The sequence below is a fragment of the Somniosus microcephalus genome, chromosome 19 (genome assembly GCF_052327205.1).
Source record: "Somniosus microcephalus isolate GS21.2 chromosome 19, FLI_Smic_1.0, whole genome shotgun sequence".
Classification (NCBI taxonomy): Eukaryota; Metazoa; Chordata; class Chondrichthyes; order Squaliformes; family Somniosidae; genus Somniosus; species Somniosus microcephalus.
Window position 1 is genome coordinate 31,402,096 of NC_141005.1, and position 20,873 is coordinate 31,422,968.

Consider the following 20,873-nt stretch of genomic DNA (forward strand, 5'->3'; position numbering starts at 1 on the left):
GACTTCGGCACCCATAAAATGACACAGGAGTTCGGAAGATGTTATCGCTGCGGCAGATCCACCCATAACCAGAGGGACTGCTGGTTCAAGGGCAAAGCATGCAGGCAATGTGGTAAGATTGGACACATTGCACGGGTATGCCAATCTGGACAAAATAAATCCACTGACAGAAAACAAAAAATCAATAAAGAAAAGTACAGGAAGGTACAAATGATGACGGACAATAGCTCCGAAGACCAGAATAGCGATAGCGACTCCGGAAACAAGAGACTAAGCTGTCTCAAATTACATAATGTACTTGCCAAAGAGGATTACCAAACCATTTGGGTTACCCTCACAATAGCAGGGTCCCCAGTTAAAATGGAGCTAGATACAGGATCAGCTCTAACCGTAATAAATCGACGAGATTACGAGAGGCTATTTTCGCATATACCTCTAAAAGACACATCCATTATCTTAAAAACATATACGGGGCAGAAAGTTTACCCCAAAGGAAAAATAAGGGTGCCTGTGGTATACAACGGCAAAGAAATACAAAAGTTGTATTTATACATTCTACAAGATGGTGGTCCACCGTTGTTGGGACGTGAATGGATAAGAAAGATACGTTTAGACTGGCACTCCATTCAGGCACTGACGGTGACCAGTAAGGAAAAAAACAATGATGACATCATACCTGAACGATTAAAAGACATCTTGGCCAACGCCAAAGAAGTGTTTCAAGAGAAACTAGGAACCTTGAAAGGCATCACCGCCTCAATAAAAGTGGAAGATACAGCAATTCCAAAATTTTTTAAGGCAAGACCGGTGCCATACGCAATACGTCCGGCAGTCGAGGCAGAGCTGAAGAATTTGGAAAAGGCAGGCGTATTATCCAAAATAGATTGGAGCGAATGGGCAACACCCATCGTTCCAGTCATGAAAAAAACATTGAAAAATAACTCTGAGGAACAGAAAAAAATTCGCATCTGCGGGGACTTTAAGGTGACTGTAAACCCGATCCTTCACACGGTACAGTATCCTCTTCCGAGGATAGAAGATATTTTCGCCTCACTATCCGGAGGGAAACGTTTCACAAAAATTGACTTGGCACAGGCATATCTACAGATGGAGGTTGAGGAGACCTCTAAAAAGTATCTCGCAATAAACACACACAAAGGCCTGTACCAGTACAATCGACTGGTTTTTGGAATAGCATCAGCTCCAGCTATCTGGCAAAGAGCTATGGAGCAAGTCCTGCAAGGGATTCCGGGGACTCAATGCTACCTAGACGACATCCTTGTAACAGGAGAAAACGACAACGAGCAGCTTGCCAATTTGGAGCAGGTGCTCACTAGGCTGAAAGAACGGGGCCTACGAGCAAATCGCCCCAAGTGCGAATTTTTCCAAAATCAGATATCATATTGTGGCCACATAATTAATAAGGAAGGGTTGCATAAGTCACCTGAAAAAATTGAAGCAGTTATAAAAGCCCCAGCACCTGAAAATGTTTCACAATTAAGGTCATTCCTGGGATTAATAAATTACTATCATAAATTTTTACCGAACTTATCAACTATTCTACACCCTCTTAATGATCTTCTACAGACAGGAGTGATTTGGAAATGGAACGAAGACTGTAAACGTGCCTTCCATAAATGTAAAGACTTAATCACATCCGAGAAAATTTTGGCTCATTACAACCCATCACTACCAATCAGACTGGCGTGCGATGCATCCCCTTACGGCATAGGAGCAGTATTGTCCCATAGATTCCCTGATGGCTCGGAACGGCCGATAGCTTTTGCGTCACCCTCATTGAACTCAGCTGAGCGTAACTATGCCCAGATAGACAGGGAAGCACTCAGCCTGGTATGGGGAGTGAAGAAATTCAACCATTACCTACACGGACAAAAATTTACCTTGCTGACTGACCATCAACCCCTCATCTCCATATTCAACCCTAAAAAAGGTGTCCCCATTATGACGGCACAAAGACTACAGAGGTGGTCCCTTTTTCTAGGGGCACACCAATACAACATTGAATACAAAGGGTCAAAACAGCATGGGAATGCTGACGGTTTATCACGCCTACCGTTGCCAACGATAGAAGAGGCACCTACAGTAGACCCAGTAGAGATATTCCACTCTACCATAGTGGAATGTCTACCGGTGACAAATTCTGCCATTGAAAGGGAGACAAGAAATGACCCTACTCTCTCACGGGTCTACGATTTAACAGTGAAGGGATGGCCAGCACATGGCGAACCACTGTTGCCCACATTCTCGCAAAGAAGAGAACAGCTGTCAGTGTGCCGAGGAACCTTGATGTGTGGATCCAGAGTGGTGATTCCACCCAAACTCCAGGATAAAGTGCTAAAGGAGCTTCACGAGGGGCATCTGGGTGGAGTGAAAATGAAGAACCTAGCTAGGGCGTTTGTATGGTGGCCAGGTATCGATGGAGACATCGAAGACATGACCAAGAGCTGCCTAGGATGCCAGAAGGTCCAAAATGCTCCGCCACAGGCCCCTCTACATCCATGGGAGTGGCCCTCATCTTCCTGGCAAAGGGTGCACATCGACTTTGCTGGTCCATTTATGGACTCAATGTTCTTAATCGCAGTGGATGCACACTCCAAGTGGCCGGAGGTAATAAAGATGTCCTCCACCACCACGGAAAAAACCCTCACAGTATTAAGGACCATATTTGCCAGGAATGGGCTGCCGGAGCAGATATGTTCTGATAATGGACCGCAATTTGTGTCCGAAGAATTCAGAAAGTTCTTAAAGAACAATGGGGTAAAGCACTACATGTCCGCCCCATACCATCCCGCCACCAATGGATTGGCTGAAAGGTTTGTCCAGACCTTCAAGAAGGCCATCAAGGCCATGGGTAATGAAGACATAAAACTTCAGCACAAGGTGGATAACTTCTTATTTGCATATAGGAATGCAACGCATATGGTTACTAACCAAACTCCCGCCATGATATTCTACAATAGAAACCTAAGATGCCGGCTGGATTTGGTCAAGCCCAACATCCGAAGGGACGTGGAGAACCGGCAGTTTCAGGCCATGAATGAAAGGCCAACTAGGGCCTTCCAGATAGGCCAACCGGTTTTGGCCCGGGACTACCGTACCGAGAAATGGCAGCCTGGAACTATCTGCACACGATTAGGACCACTGATGTATACCGTGGACATCGGAGACAGCATAATAAGGCGCCATGCTGACCAAATCATCAAGTCTTCCGAAAAGGGACAACCTACACCACCACTCTATACATCTAACGATGAAGTAGAGATACCCATATCTACCTCCGATCCGGTGATACTGGAGCCCGATGAACCCGACACTGGCCTTCAAGACGAATCAGCCTTGCCAGAAGGACCTACTACACCACCAGAAACTACTACACCCCCAAGGCGTTATCCGGACCGAGTCAGGAAGTCCTGAGAGACTAACTTATAATTAATTAATACAGCAATGTATATTATTTTGCATATAACATGTAATTAATAATTACTTAAAATATGATGTACTAGTTAGCTAGAAGGGGAGGAATTGTGGTGTATGTGCCTTTAAGAGCCCCAGGTGAGCGTAATGCCGGTAATTGCCACTTGGGCTATATAAGCCTGTGTATTGTGCATATCCTTTAGAAACCGCCCCCCCAGACTTGCTTAGTAAATACCTATGAACCAACTCCTGTCTTCAGTGTCTTTATCTACACACGGACACCACAACCCCCTCCTACAGCAACACCTCCTCCTACAACACCCCTCCTACAGCAACACCCCCTCCTACAGCAACACCTCCTCCTACAGCAACACCTCCTCCAACAGCAACACCCCCTCCTACAGCAACACCTCCTCCTACAACACCCCTCCTACAGCAACACCCCCTCCTACAGCAACACCTCCTCCTACAGCAACACCTCCTCCTACAGCAACACCTCCTCCTACAGCAACACCTCCTCCTAAAGCAACACCCACTCCTACAGCAACACTGCCTCCTACAGCAACACCCCCTCCTACAGCAACACCCCCTCCTACAGCAACACCTCCTCCTACAGCAACACCCCCTCCTACAGCAACACCCCCTCCTACAGCAACACCCCTCCTACAGCAACACCTCCTCCTACAGCAACACCCCCTCCTACAGCAACACCCCCTCCTCCTACAGCAACACCCCCTCCCACAGCAATATCCTCCTACAACAACACCTCCTCCTACAGCAACACCTCCTCCTACAGCAACACCCCCTCCTACAGCAACACCTCCTCCTACAGCAACACCTCCTCCTACAACACCCCCTCCAACAGCAACACCCCCTCCTACAGCAACACCCCCTCCTACAGCAACACCCCCTCCTACAGCAACACCTCCTCCTACAGCAACACCTCCTCCTACAGCAACACCCCCTCCTACAGCAACACCTTCTCCTACAGCAACACCCCCTCCTACAGCAACACCTCCTCCTACAGCAACACCTCCTCCTACAGCAACACCCCCTCCTACAGCAACACCCCCTCCTACAGCAACACCCCCTCCTACAGCAACACCCCCTCCTACAGCAACACCCCCTCCTACAACAACACCTCCTCCTACAGCAACACCTCCTCCTACAGCAACACACCCTCCTACAGCAACACCCCCTCCTACAACACCCCCTCCTACAGCAACACCTCCTCCTACAGCAACACCTCCTCCTACAGCAACACACCCTCCTACAGCAACACCCCCTCCTACAACACCTCCTCCTACAGCAACACCTCCTCCTACAGCAACACCCCCTCCTACAGCAACACCTCCTCCTACAGCAACACCCCTTCCTACAACACCCCCTCCTACAGCAACACCCCCTCCTACAGGAACACCCACTCCTACAGCAACACCTCCTCCTAGAGCAACACCCCCTCCTACAGCAACACCCCCTCCTACAGCAACACCCCCTCCTACAGCAACACCCCCTCCTACAGCATCCTCCTCCGACAGCAACACCCCCTCCTACAGCAACACCTCCTCCTACAGCAACACCTCCTCCGACAGCAACACCTCCTCCTACAGCAACACCTCCTCTTACACCCCCTCCTACAGCAACACCTCCTCCTACAGCAACACCTCCTCCAACAGCAACACCTCCTCCTACAGCAACACCTCCTCCAACAGCAACACCTCCTCCTGCAGCAACACCACACAACTGCACCTGCTTTAACAGAAGCACTGGCTTCAACAGTAACACCAGAAAGAATTACCAACACCAAATAGAAGCTTCAGCACCAAGCAGCAACACTAAGACCAAAAGCAACACCAATAATAACTACACCAGCAGCAGCAGCACCAAACAGGATCACCAGATTCAACAGCAACACCAACACCAAACAATTGCACTTGCATCAACTGTAGCAGGAGAAAAAAAAACTATCAATAAACTCCAGAAATACAGGTGGCTTTGGAATCACTGAAACCAGAATTACTTTATTTCCATCATTCTTCGGAAAGTAAGCGTCTCTGGCTTGCCAGCATTCATTGCCCATCCCTACTTGCACTTGAGAAGGTGATGGTGGGCCTTCTTGAACCGCTGCAGTTCACATGGTGAAGGAACTCTCGCAATGCTGTTTGGTAGCGAGTGCCAGGATTTTGACCCAAAAACAATGACGGAATGGCAATACATGTCTGAATCAGGGTGTTGTGTTATAATGGAGCCCAACCTTCAAAATGGGCCAGGCTACCCACCGGGCCTACTGGGAGGCCAGCTGACTGCCCGAAGTCTACTCGGGGTGAACATCTACCCCATTGTGTCTCATGGAGCAAGTGGAAATCTTATTCTACACCCACCCTGTAACCTCTCGTCACATTCCCAACTCCTTTTTGAAGAAGTTATTTGACACAGCAATAACTGCTTTCAGCTGGGACTCTGTTCCACATAACTACTACACTGTGAGAGGAAAAAAATCTTTAACCTCTAGCATTACTTATGACTTGTTAATTTTAAGCCTGCTTCCTCTGGTTCTGGGCTCACAGTTCAAATCATGTCCTCACTTAAACCTACATCATGTATTCCTCTCAGACCTTTAAAGACCTGGGGGGAAAAATTGGGTCGCGCCTCCTTTGGGGCGCTAACTTCGCCGGGGCGTGACTTTTAGCGCCCCGATAAAAGTTAGCGCCCACGCGCCTGAAATTGAATGGTCGCGCCCCAAACAGAAGCGAAACTGAAGCAATACAAGGCGATACTGGAGGCACTCCCCCTCCCTCTTGGGGCGCTCCCATTGAATATCATGGTGCTACGTGCAGCAGCGCCATGCGCGTTGGCACATAGCGGCGTGGTACTACAGGCCTCCCTCTCCTGATTAAAGGGGAGGGGCCCCGGGGCCCTGCTGGACCACCGGGGAGTGGGGTGCCAGCAAACGTGCCCGGCACTCAAGAGGAGGGCCGGGCTGACCGATCGCGGCCTGCACCCCGCAGGAGGAAGCGAGAGGGTGGCAGGTGCTGGCAGGCAGCCCAAAAAAAAATGTCCGCCCGGCACCTGCCCTTTTTAATTTGTGCCGCCCCGGCTGCAAACACGGCACCCTGACCCTGTCAGGCATAGCGTCCGGCGGTAGGTCAGAGGGCGCAAGCCAAGTTTGCGGCCAGGGCGTGAGCGGGGCGCTACGCACGCTAACGGGAGGCGCAAAGCAATCCAATTTTATCCCCCTTCAATTGTCTATTTTATAATGTAAAAACTGTTCAGCCCCTTGAGTCTTTCCTCATAACTTAGAGCCCCGAGTTAATAACTGTAGTTCACGTTTATCTCTTGACTTCTATCCCAACGTGTTGCAGAAATTAGAAAAGGAAAATGATTGTGTGTGACACACGCACACTTTGGAGCGCCAACTGTGAGTTAAAGCAACGTGAATTAGGAGAGTGGCATTGGAATCTGAACACTGCATTGCGTTCTCACCCAGCATTTTCATGTAGGGATCAGAATCAGTTACCATACAAACAAGAAATCATTGTCCCGCGCTCGTGTCAAACTGCCTACCTGTGGTGTAGTGTGGCAGAGACCGGAGTGTGGGGGAGGGGGGGTTCACAAATCCCCGATAGCCTTGCCTCATCTGATTAATATTCTGTATGCCTGCCCACAAACTGCTGCTCCCTGCGTGTTTTGATCCGGCCTTCCTGTTGTCTAGACTGTGTTCCAGATCGTTTTACATCTTTTTCTGCCTTATTCTGGGATCCAGTTTGAGAAGTTCCACATGTTTTTTTTAAATGTTCACAGCTGTGTCACGTGAGTGGCCTCAGCCTGCTCCTACCCTCACCCCAGGAACCCTGTCAGCCTTTTCTGGGAACTGTGCAGGATCATTTAAGTTTTTAGTCTTTTATTTTGCAATCTGTACCCACAACCGAAACGGTCCTCAGGTGCAGTCGTAATTCGAGAACTAATGGTTTGCCTAAACAGGGCGAGTTTGATTTTATTGTTTTATTTTGCAATTTTCTCCTATCCTCTCCTGAAGGGGACAACTCTTTCTGGGGTACATGTTCCCTGGTGCCAGCCGCCCTCTCTTACCTTCATGCATGAGCCTGGATGGTGCTACTCAACTGTGGCGGGCCTGACCATTAAGCCTAATCCTTAACCTTGATGTCCACACTAATGCACTCCCAAGCAGGGGTCACTGGATTGGAAGCAGGAATTCTGGCTCATGTTCCCAACCCTAGCCCAGGGGCGTTGAGGCCAATTACATGTGTCCCAATTGCCACAACGGCTATGATCAGCTAACCTAGCACAGGCTGGGGACGGAACCTGGCTCCTTGCTAGTCTGTATAGCACAGTACCACGCTGGGCCATTAGAGGTACTTGTTTTTATTTTCTCATTTAAAAAAAAAAGTTATCCAATGCTCCCTGTGCCATGTCTTACTCTCCATTCAAACAATTGGGATATCAGACCACTCCTGTGTCTCCACCAGCAGCCCATTAAGACGGCAGTGAAGGAATTTATCTTCCCTTCAGGGAGTGTCCCAGCAACAATAGCCCAGCAGTCAGAGATCAGCAACTCACCCCTGCTATAATGTGGCATAGCACATGGGTCAGTTCAACACCTCAGAGGATGTTTCTGACAATTAACACACCTCAGGAAGATGACACTATAAGAGGAGTTTTACAGTGAACGTTTCACTGTTGAAACAGGGTCACATCAAGGTACCATTTCTAGGGTCTTTGATCTGGTCTGAACTATTCTATTGCCATAAATATCTCTAATATATTAAAATCGTGCGCACTTCCTATCTGCAAAACCTTACTTGCTGTTGTCACTTGTCAATCTCTTCCATTATAAATGCTTGTGTCTGGGGCTAGTGATGCAAACTTGTCACACTTTAATTACACTCTCTTGCCAGTAGTTTTGCATCTCCCAGCTCCTCAGCCTGTACTGCAGAGAAACACCTACTCTCCAACCAACTCTACCCTTCTGTTTCCTACTGAATTATGTTTGTGTGCACTGGTCAAATTATCCCCGACCCCCACTTCACCTGAAAACTATATTGAGCCTTGACTTGGTCTGTACAGATCGTCTGACACGATATAATTTCTATTCACAGTGCCACAGACAAGCACACAGAAGGGTAGAGTTACCTTTATTGAGAAACAGCCCACTCCTGCAATAAAGGGACTCAGCTCCCACTGAGATTACATTGTAAACATACTCTAAAGGAATGTGTTTATAGCTCCACTAGAAATACCAAAATAAATCTTAACAAATGTATTTACGATATGGCTCCACATAGTGCTCAGAGGGATTCTTATTCCATCGATTTAGTGAGACCTTTAGGCTTCACCACACCAGCAGCACCAACAAAATATGGAACAAAGAGAAGGGTATGGAAGCCCACTGAACCATATTATATTTCTGTGAACCTGTGCAGGGAGTTGAACCCCATCTTGTATTTGTCATTTAGATACAGCGGCCCAAGAAATCATGTACCTTTCATCGAACCTGCTTGTTATAATTTTGGTGGGGGGGCGGGGGGTGAGGGTGGGGGTGGGGGGGGGGGGAGATGGTGGCCGTATTCCCGGCCCGTTTAAGCAGTGAGGCACCAAAGGATGTATATTTTCTAGTTACTTATGCATCTGTATACCTGTACGTCTGACTACAAGGAGGAAAATCGGGTGGGCAAATCTTTCTATTCAATTTTGCTCCAGGTGCTCTTCCCAAGCAATCCTTTAGGTGTCAGCTGTGGCACTCTCACCTCTTGAGTCAGAAGATTGTGGGTTCATAATCCCACTCCAGAAACCTGAGTACAAGAAACTTTGTGTTAGCCGGAGGCTAACTGCTCGAGCCACCGGCAAAAATCAGGTGCCGTTTTCGTTAGGTTTTTTTTCCGTTGCTTTTTTCCTCAACAGTCAAGCTCTGCAAGGTCTGCTGAAGCTGTTGCTAAGCTACAGAGACACTACAGAGACGCTTGGACTGTTTAGAAGCTGTTGCTAAGCAACAGGGTTTGTTGACAGATACGGAGTTCAGAAACTTCCGTATCTTTCAACATTTGCGCTGGAGTGTCCGGCAGTTTTGAGAGAACGGCAACAGCTCGGTCCCGTCGGTGCCGGATAGCACAAAGTTTCCTGTAGATAAACCAGGCTGGCACTCTTAGTGCAGTATTGGGAGAATGCTGTCTCTCAGGTGAGATGTTAAACCAAGACCCAGTCTCTCCTCTCAGGTGGATGTAAAAGATCCCGCGGCACTATTTCGAAGAAGAGCAGTAGAGTTCTCCCCGGTGTCCTGGCCAATATTTATCCCTCAACCAACATCACCAAAACAGATTATCTGGTCATTATCTCATTGCTGTTTATGGGACCTTGCTGCCGCATTGCCTACATTTCAACAGTGACTACACTGCAAAGGTTCATTGGCTGTAAAGCGCTTTGGGACATCCTGAGGCCATTACAGACACTATATAAATGCAAGTCTTTCTTTCTTTTCCGCCTCTCTACCTCTCTTTCCTCCTTTAAGACACACCTTAAAACCTACCTCTTTGACCAAGCTTTTGGTCACCTGCCCTAATTTCTCCTTATGTGGCTCTGTGTCAAATTGTTTGTCTTAAAATACTCCTGTGCAGCTCCTTGGGACGTTTTACTACGTTAAAGGCACTATATAAATACAAGTTGTTGTTTTGTTGTAAAATCACTGAAATCGTTTAACAAAGAGCAATGTGCTGTGATGGGAGGGAACTGTTCCGGATGAATGAGGAAGGATGAGCTGAATGCCATTCCTCGTCCGTATCTGCCTTGTGATTTTCTGAATGCCAATACGTAATCACTCGTTTTTAGCACCATCATCAACTTTTCCAAGTTGATCTGAGACATATTGTGGTTGATTTTGGGGAGTTCACTTCCATCAGGCTGGAGTGGGGGTGGATCGAGCTCGCTGCACGCCCGATGGAAGCTGTCGGAGGCCCGAGCCACTTTCACAATCGGGCCCCGTTTGAATGCGCACACACTCTGAGCAGCTCGCCAATGGGAAGGGGGCAGGAAATCTGGCAGCTCCCCAGCAGAGCTCAGCTATTCCAGGTAGGGATAAAGGGGGGTTGGAGGCAATCCCAGCAGAGGGTGATGGGGCGGGGGGGATAGTTCCATTTTTGTGGGACCAGGAGGAGCAGTAATGTTCCAACTCGCCCCAGAAAAATAAGTTTTAAAACGTTTTTTAAAGTTTTTTTGGATCTGCCTGCAGCAGTCCCTCTAGGTTAGGCCACGCTACATCCCGCACCACTGGATGTACCCAGACTACGCTCCATCCATTGGTACTTCAAAATCTCATCAGCACCATATTGACATCGTAGGATCCCGATTGGTGTGGGATAATAAAGCCCCTGTGTCTGGCGGGAATGGGGCAGTAAGTTGTGCACCCCCAGTTTCACCGTACTACCGGCCCATTTCCACCCGAGAACAAAGAGTAAAATCGCCCCCATTATCTTTGCTTTAAGTTCCCTAAGATCTGATTCACAGATAAAATCTCCAGCAACCTACATGACAAAAAAAAATCTGCTCGCAATTGATGGTTTTAGCAGAAATACTTCAGCCAAGGGTTGCTGAGTGGGTTTCCAAACCTGAAACAAAAGTGAGGACAATACTGTCCATTCACGGCGAGAGTTCACTCTGCAGCTGTACACAGCAGTCAGCGTTCGGTGTACCAGAATCACGTTACATTAATTTTTTAAACATGGTGCATTGTTGATTTTTTTTTTCCACCCAACGTTGCTCTTGGGCTGTCATTTCAATGTGCAAACGTGCTGTTTTCACTGAATATTAAATCCCGACTGAGTCAATTAGTGGCAGTTGTTTTTCTCACAAGATGGGTTTTTTTGGGGGGGGGGGTGAGAGGATGCAAGCCAGTCTAACCAGTGTCTGTGTGAGTGAGTCTGTCTGTCTCTATGTGTCAACAGGGGTCATTTTAACTTTGGCCGATGGTGTATCAAATTGGCAGACCAGTGTATGTCTCGTCTGAATTTGCCTTTCCGACTTCAATAATAATCGGCCAACTCGATAACGCCCATTTTACACCATCACCCAACGTTAGTGTTACCCTCAATGTGTCTGGAGCTGTGTGTTTGTGACTACCTGCATGTGTGAACTGATCTGCTGATGTGCACATCTGCACTCATTGGATGATGAGTTGTGCTGCTGTCCATGCTTCTCAGGAGTTCCTGATATGTGAGGCCCATCTAGCAAGATTTGAACCCACTTTTGCAGCCACCTAATGACCAACTAGTGACTGTCTTCCCAGGAGTGCGGAGAGTGTGAAGTAGGCCTCTTTGGTTTGAGTTGGCTCCAAGATGACGCACCTGATGAAGGGAGATTAGAACTGACTTGATCTTCTGTGTCAAACAACCTTGGCCACTACTGTCGGGTGATGTTGATGACTAACTAATTAGACAGGCTCATTGATGGGACCTAGAGGGGTAGTCCTTCAGTGGGGATGGGATTTTTCCCACTTGGCTCCAGATTTCCCTGTAAGACATTACCCAGGTGCACACTTGGGGGCCCTTAAGCTTCGGCTCTTGGCAACCTGTGCCTAACTTCTCTCTGCTTAGGTAGCTGGGGTGTGGCCTTATGGGGAGAGTGCGTGCACCCCATCGTAGGCAAACCAAAACGACTTATGTCACGCTCTCGTGTTGTGACTCTTAACCATAATGATTGGCTTCCACGTGTGTCAGGCACCCAGCTGACCAAAGCAATAGAATCCACAGATAATTCTGTAAAGCATACCTCCTTCTACATCCCAGGCCAAAAAATCCAGCTGGACAGGGCTCCCTGCAGTACTTCCCTCTGTACCCAGGATAGCACGAACAGGATCCATCGACAGCGTTACATTTCCCGTGCACGCACTGGCAGCGCTCGCATCTCTGCCCCCAGAACTTCTCCTTACACTGGCACCGCCCCACCAGCTGGTCGCACGGCGAGCTGTTACAGGAGCACTGATTGTGGCAGCTGCGACCCCACCAGCCTGGTTGGCAGATGCACTTGCCTGTTTTGGGGTCGCACTGAGAGTTGGAGCTGCAGTAGCAGATGTTGGAACAGGAGGTGCCCCAGCGGTGCGGCTCGCATTTGCACTTCCCGGTGTCCTGATCACATTTCCCATAGCGGCACAGGCAAAGTTTATTGCAGGTTGGCCCCCAGCGGTTGGGGTTACAGGTACATTTACCGGTCGCGTCTGCACAGCGCCCGTTCGGGTGGCACAGGCACATCTCCTTGCAGTCCGGGCCCCAGAACCGTTCAGGACACTCTGAAATGATAAAAGACCACAGCTTAGACAACTCTTAAGGAAAGACATCCCAGCTGCACTCTGCGTCGCACGGAAGTTTTTCTGAATGTTGTTTTACAAGCAGCTGCAGTTTGATACCCACTGTACAAACATAAGAAAAAATCGAGGGCATGAAAAGGCCATTCAGTCCATTGAATCTCATATTCTAGCATGCTAATTCTCCCATTATAACATCCTGTATTCTGAACATTTCAGATGATTTTGACTCCATTATCTTAGATGTTAGATTATTCCAAATGTTTATCACCCTTCAGTAAAGAAATATTTTCTATGATGTAATTTCAACTTACTTTTCATTCATTTAAATATGTTTTCTCTTCCTACTGGCCTGTCTCAACTTCAAGTAACAGTTTGAGTTCACCCTTTCTATGCCAATCAATCCATCATCTGCCTTGATAAGATCTCCAGATTGTACAGAACCAACTCTCCATCATTATTCAAAAGACATCCCCTTTATATGTGGGATCAATCTTGTTGCTCCTCTCTGTATCATTTTTACTATATCAAATCAAATCAAATCAATTTTATTTGCCATATGTATTACTACAATGGAATGTTTTTACTCCCCGATCACTTCCACAATAGGCTGTGGGAGCTCACAGAGACATGTCGCTATTCTACAGCGCCATGTTCAGTAAAAGTCAATTCAGTTGCGTCCAATGGCAGTGGGAACGCGATGTCCATCAGCCGCTCCGTCTCCGCAGACTCCTCCTCCCTGTTGCCGGCTCCACAATATGGTGTCCTTCTTCTCACGCTCACCATCTGGCCTCAGGTCTCCATGCCCGGCTCTCCCTCCTTCCCCTCGAACTGCGAGCTTCCTGCACTGTCGCCGGTTCAAATTTGCAACGGCCCGGGGCCTGCCTCTCACGCTCACGTCCGGCCCCCAACTGCCATGCCCAGCTCCCCTCCTCCTAGTCCGAAACAGAAATTCACGATGAGGAGCTGCCGGGCGACGTGCCAAAGCAGGTCTTCGTGGCTGCTGCTGCCGCTTCCCGCTGCTGCGCTGCCTCCACCCGACTCACTGAACACATCGCTCCGGCATTGGGAGCGGGTGGCGGGGGGTGCGGGCCGTCCAAAGCAGGAGAGCACTTACCGGACTGCCTCGGTCGCCATCTTGAATCGAATATGTACATATGTTTTAAAATTTGATAACCATAGTAACATTAGGAACAGGAGTAGGTCATTCAGCCCCTTGCGCCTGCGCTGCCATTCAATCAGATCATGGCTAATTTGCACCTCAACTCCATTTACCCACCTTTGTTCCTTATCCCTTGATTCAATTACCTAACAAAAATCTATCGATCTCAGTCTTGAACGCTCCGATTGTCTTAGCATCCACAGCCTTTGGGGGAGCGAGTTCCAGATTTCTTCTACCCTTTGTGTGAGAAAGTGCTTCCTGATTTCCCTCCTGAATGGCCTACCTCTAATCTTAAGCTTCTGTCCCCTTGTGCTTGATTATGCTGAGGCTTTATAATGCACTAGCCAGACCACACTTGGAATGCTGTAATCAATTCTGATATTGCTCTCTCAATTTCTAAGCCCAGATTATCTATGTATATAATAAATAACAGCAGCCCCAACACAGACTGTGGTGCACCACTCATCACAGCTTTCCAGTCTGAGATCCTTCCGTTTGCTCCCACTTTACTACTCTGGTAATGCATCCCAACATTCTAATTGCTTTTATAATTGCATCGCCACATTGTCTCCACAGTGAAAGTGCTGAATCTACTGTAACTCCACGGTTACTTTCCACTTCTCCTACGCTAACTCTATTCCCTTTGTTGAACAACTATTTTTTTTCTTCCGGCATGCAAGACTTTACTTTTATTTGTATTAAATTTCAATTACAGTTTATCTACCCAATTCCATAATAGATATAAATCCTCCTGAGAAACATTTTCTGCATCCTCCATCCCTACTGCACTTCCTATTTTACTGCTGCCTGCTGTGTGAAAACAACAGTAAATTGCTAGTATCAGTCTGTATTTATTCAGCAGGGCAAGGATCACTCACTGTGTAACTGTACAAAATTACAGGTGTGTTAGTGTACAGATTCCTCTGCAATCAATACTGGGGTTCTGCTCCAAGCAATACTGGTGTCAGCCGTGGCTCAGTTGGTAGCACCCTCATCTCTAAGTCAGAAGGTTGTGGGTTCAAGTCCCACTCCAGGGACTTGAGCACAAAAATCTAGGCTGACACTCCAGTGTAGTGCACTGGCAGAGGTGCTGTCTTTCATATGCGACGTTAAACCGAGGCTCTTTCAGGTGGACGTAAAAGATCCCATGGCACTATTGCAAAGGAGTTATCCCTGGTGTCCTGGCCAATATTTATCACTAAAACAGATTACCTGGTCATTATCACATTGCTGTTTGTGGGAGCTTGCTGTGTGCAAATTGGCTGCTGCGTTTCCTACATTACAACAGTGGCTACACTTCAAAAAGTACTTAATTGGGTGTAAAGCGCTTTGGGACGTCCGGTGGTCGTGAAAGACGCTATATAAATGCAAGTCTTTCTTTTTTCTTTCCCACAAGATATTAATGGAGATCTGAGCATGCTGGCTCTTGTATAACAGCTGGACTTGATGTAATATGAATAGAGTGTAGTCAAATTCATTTTCAGGGTGAATCTAACCTTGTGGACCACCAAGCTGGCATTAGTAGCAAGGTTAATGCACACACAGCTGGGAGAAGCTGGACGATCATGCTGGGTGTGCTGGTTTTGGATGATAATGGACAAAACACACAAATGAAATAGTAAATGAAAACCGCAGGGTTAATAAAAATGAAAGGTATATTTTCTGAGAAAACATGATAGATTCTGAAGTTGCACTGCTGTTAATTCTGCCCAATGAGCAGGCTGTTACTTTGAGCTCTTGCACTGGATAGTTGTATTAAATCGGTTACCTCTACGTGGGGTGGTGAAGAACATTGGAGCTGAACCATGCTTGGTTGGGAAATAGCAGGTGCAGGTTTGCATCCCTTTAACACATGGTGAGCTCTTGACTTCAGCCATGCAGCCACTTGGAGTGGAGGCTTACTGCCTCTCCACAATCAGGGGCCAGTTCCAAGTACCTCCCTGGGTTGGTCAGAAATCAACATCAAAAATGTTCACCTCTCCCACTCAATATGGTGCATTGTACACAGAAATACAGAAAGGGAATTTAAAAAAATCCCTGCAAAGCAGCAAATGGATTGTCATGCATTGCATGTATTGCAAATTGTCATGTTGATGTTAAAACAGCCATTTAGGTAATAAAATAAATGGTGAAAAGGGGCAAGCTAGCTAATGGGTTCGCGCCCAGATCACATCAATCAAAAGGAGCAGTAAATTCACATTATTGGTCTCTGAACTATACAGGGTTTTTATTTATTCAGCAGGGCAAGGATCACTCACTGTGTAACTGTACACAATTACTGTTTATTCAGCAGGGTAAGGATCACTCACCGTGTAACTGTACACAATTACTGTTTATTCAGCAGGGTAAGGGTAACTCACTGTGTAACTGTATAGAGTGTTTATTCAGCAGGGTAAGGATCACTCACCGTGTAACTACTCAATTACTGTTTATTCAGCAGGGTAAGGGTAACTCACTGTGTAACTGTACAAAATTAGTTTATTCAGCAGGGTAAGGATCACATATTGTGTAACTGTAGGGAGTTACCATTTTGTTCACAGTAATGACTAAGATTTTACTCACTGGTCTCGCAGTTGGCTCCGAAGTATCCATGCCGACAGCGGCACTCATTGGGTCTGACACAGATTTCATTTGCTTTGCAGGTGAAGTTTCCCTGACAGAGAGCTAGAGAGAGAGAGAAGGTGCAGGAGGGGGTCAGGCTTGCACAGTTCACATGGAATTATTAACAATCAGATTAAAGCTGATGAGCATTTGAAAGGTTACTGACCTATTGGACATTCACTGTCTTGCTGTTTCCACCCAGGACAACACACAACTCCAGGAGAACTTTGAGGGGAGAGGGAAAGAGAGAAAAAGTATTGTCATTATACATAAATGTATTAATTTATATATATGCGTGTGTGTAAGAACTGATTTTTTTTTAAATTATTTTGAAAAAGCCCTAACCCAACAAAACTAACAATTCTTTAATTGCGAATAAAACAGGACCAACATTAAAACTCCTGTCCCATCTGCTGCCTTACCAGCTCTCCACCAGTTAACAGACCACACCCCAGTCCCCGTGGTTCCCAGCCATTGCAATAATCATTGGATTCTGTCTGAGATAAAATGTTGAGATTCAGACTCGTTTTATCCCAGGGCAGTGGTGACGGGGGTCTTCAGACTAGGACAGACCCGGCTCCTGGTTCCATTCCCTGCTCTGACCCTGGTATCATTTTACAACTGGAGTTTGACGCCTTGCCTGGCGAAGGAGAACATTAAAACACAGAACAAATATTCGGAAGAGACAGAAACTATTTGATTTGATCTCCAGATGTGGGTTAAAGGGGTCTGAACGTAAGGGTTTCGTCTGAGTCCTGATTTGGAGAGGGGGCCGACAAACTTTAATAATAACCAACCGTTAAATCACAGCAAAACATTTAACCAAAATGCCTCAGAAAATATTTGGAGTTGTGGCTGACAGGTTGGAGCTGGCCAGGTGATATTCCCAGTTAAAGATGTCCCTGAATATTCCTCCTGAGCATCCCCAGTAGGTGCGATGGGATACTCGGGCGGTCTCAGGATACCCCCACCCCACCTCACCCCCTCCTTTCCCAATTCCCAACTTCTTACCCCTGTGTCCTGCACACATTCCTGCCGCTAGGATTGAGCTCCTGGCTCCGGCTCAGAGCCGCCAGAGCGACCAGAGCAGCCCAGAAGCAGCAGCCTGTGCTCGGATCCATTGTACAGACAGTCCGGCTCAGCATCCCTCAGAGAAAGTCAAGCCTTCACCCGTCCATCAAGCCAGCTAGCACGTCCCGGGGACAGCCCCGTGTCATCCCGGGATAAAGGCGCAGAGTGTCCCGATCTAGGAGGTTCAGGCTGGGAGCATCCTTCAAAACTTTAATCCCAGGGAAACAGATCAAAAATCCACCAAGTGAATGACTAACAGAGGGAGTTGTGCCTTTCAGAACGCCATCCCTTCCTCTCCGACTACATCCACTTCTCCATTCTTGAAATTTCTTTTTTTTTTAAACTTTCCAACTTCAATCCCGTTATGACTGATTTTTCTTGTTGTTGTTGTTTAAATTAAGTCAGATCCCCAGGGCTCCCAGTAACCCTGCTCCGAGGTCGCTCCTTCATTCTCTCGCAGTAAATTAATTTCACACACTCCCAGAGTTGGATGAAGTTGTCCACTTTGTCCTCGCCTGTGTCCTGGACGGGGAGCTTGGCACCGAAACAGCAGTCGGGAGGGCAGCTGTTCTGCCACTGGAACTTCCAGCAGGCGGAGCCCAAGGAAAGCAAATTCCTGATTCGTTACCGTATTTCTTGCTCAGGGTTTGAGAACTTAAAGAGAGGCTGTGTGTGTGTGTGTCATTCGCGGGAGTGCGTGTAAAAAAAAACACGCACACAATCAGTTCAAGTATTTTTCATATATATACATAAGTTTTACAAACTCTCGTTGACGTGACCTCCCCGGTTCCTGATGTCAGGCCAGTTCCCAGGGGCGTTGAGGAATTGGTCTCCCCTTACACATAGCCCAGACCTTGCAATGCAGTCTCTGGAATAGAAAAATCTTACAGCTTCCAGTCGAAGGCTACAATTTAAAGCAGCCTACTGCTTATAGGGATAGTGCAGGAAAGTGGAGATGAGGTAGAAGATCAGCCATGATCTTATTGAATGGCGGAGCAGGCTCGAGGGGCCGAATGGCCTACTCCTGCTACAATTTCTTATATTCTTATGTTATGTGCAAACACGGGGCCACAACCCCAGAATATGCTGGAGATTCGTCGGAGAAAGAAAACAGGATAACTTCTGGGGGACTGGCGTTCATGAAAACCAGTTGAGTGCCAGTTCTGACAAAGGGTTATAGAATACCCCTTTAAAAAAGGTATCCTGGCATCTCTATCTCCAGCATTTTTCAATTTCAAATTCCCAGATGGTGTTTATACCAGGACTCTGGGGTAGATTTTGATTTTCAGTGATCGTGTAAAACGGGTAATAGTCAGTCGGCAGCCCATTTTACATCTTCCCCCCATTTTATGTCCATTTTTAGGAGAGATGTAAAATGGGCTGCCAATTAGCTATCACTCAATTTACAATATTTCAAAATCTATTCCTAACTCTACACAACAGGACCAACGAACCCAGCACTGACTGTACAACAAGACCAACTATAGAAACATAGAAACATAGAAGATAGGAGCGGGAGTAGGCCATTCGGCCCCTCGAGCCTGCTCCGCCATTCAATGAGATCATGGCTGATCATCCAAACTCAGTACCCTGTCCCTGCCTTCTCCCCATATCCCTTGATCCCTTTAGCCTTAAGAAATATATCTAACTCCTTCTTGAATATATTTAATGAATTGGCCTCCACTGCCTTCTGTGGCAGAGAATTCCACAGGTTCACCACTCTCTGGGTGAAGAAATTCCTCCTCATCTCAGTCCTAAATGGCTTACCCCTTATCCTTAGACTGTGACCCCTGGTTCTGGACGCCCCGGCCATCGGGAACATCCTTCCTGCATCTAGTCTGTCTAGTCCTGTTAGAATTTTATAAGTTTCAATGAGATCCCCTCTCATTCTTCTAAACTCCAGTGAGTATAGCCCAATCAACCCAATCTCTCCTCATACCTCATTCCTGCCATCCCAGGTATCAGTCTGGAATCTTCGCTGCACTCCCTCCATGGCAAGAACATCCTTCCTCAGATAAGGCAACCAAAACTGCACACAATACTCAAGGTGTGGTCTCACCAAGGCCCTGTACAACTGCAGCAAGACATCCTTGTTTCTGTACTCAAATCCTCTCGCTACGAAGGCCAACATACCATTTGCCTTCTTAACCGCCTGCTGCACTTGCATGCTTACCTTCAGCGACTGGTGCACAAGGACACCCAGGTCTCGTTGCACTTCCCCTTCTCCCAATCTATTGCCATTCAGATAATAATCTGCCTTCCTGTTTTTGCCACCAAAGTGGATAACCTTGCATTTATCCACATTATACTGCATCTGCCATGCTTCTGCCCAATCACCCAACCTATCCCAGCACTGATTATACAACAGGACCAACTAGCCCAGCACTGACTGTACAACAGGACCAACTATCCCAGCACTGACTGTACAACAGGACCAACTATCCCAGCACTGACTGTACAACAGGACCAACTATCCCAGCACTGACTACAACAGGACCAACTATCCCAGCACTGACTGTACAACAGGACCAACTACCCCAGCACTGACTGTACAACAGGACCAACTATCCCAGCACTGACTACAACAGGACCAACTATCCCAGCACTGACTACAACAGGACCAACTATCCCAGCACTGACTGTACAACAGGACCAACTATGCTAGAATTGACTATGTGTTGAAGAAAGCAACTGTCTTGACACTGCCTGTGTTTATCAGCAGTGTCCAATGATGGAAGTATGTATACTAGTGTGGTGTGCTGAGACTAAGAGTATGTATATTAGCAGTGTACAGTGATGAAAATGTGTATTATTAATGCCCAGTTATGAGTGTGTATGGTATTATTTGCAGCCAATGACGTGAGTGTGAAAATTAACAGTATTTGGTGCTGTTATCGAGCTGCTCAATCACAACCTCACCTCCACCAATGATACCCTTGTCCCCAATAAAACCCTAACTCTCTCCCACCCTGGTCATTCCCCCTGTATGGTCCCATCTTCTCTCCCTTAAGTCCAAGAGGTGCAGAATTGAATGTATATGATGCAGAATTGGTTTAGCCATTCATCGGCAGATCTGCCTTGACCACATCAAGCTCTATTGGGCCCTGCTCCTCTGTACCAAAACCATTCTTAATCATCCTAGAATGCAAAGGTAACCCAGGCTTCCTTTCTCCACTAACAGTCTCCTTAAACCCCTCTCCCTTATCCCCTCCACCCTCACCTCCAACAACAAATGCAAGGAGCTCTGGAATCCCCTCCTAAACCTCTCTGCCTCTCCATCCCTCTCTCTCCTCCTTT

General features: G+C 47.2%; 1 protein-coding gene across 1 annotated transcript in view; it reads right to left on the minus strand.

Annotated features, from left to right (window-relative positions):
• Positions 1-18,221, minus strand: part of scarf2 (scavenger receptor class F, member 2) — a 199,744-nt gene extending 181,523 nt beyond the window's left edge. Inside the window, exons 1-4 of the mRNA XM_085961481.1 lie at positions 17,517-18,221; positions 16,672-16,730; positions 16,467-16,568; positions 12,211-12,727 (exon numbers count right to left, since the gene is read on the minus strand). Coding sequence (XP_085817607.1) covers positions 12,211-12,727; positions 16,467-16,568; positions 16,672-16,730; positions 17,517-17,650 — 812 coding nt within the window. The 5' untranslated portion in view covers positions 17,651-18,221. The remainder of the gene's footprint in view (positions 1-12,210; positions 12,728-16,466; positions 16,569-16,671; positions 16,731-17,516) is intronic.
• Positions 18,222-20,873: the final 2,652 nt, after the last annotated feature.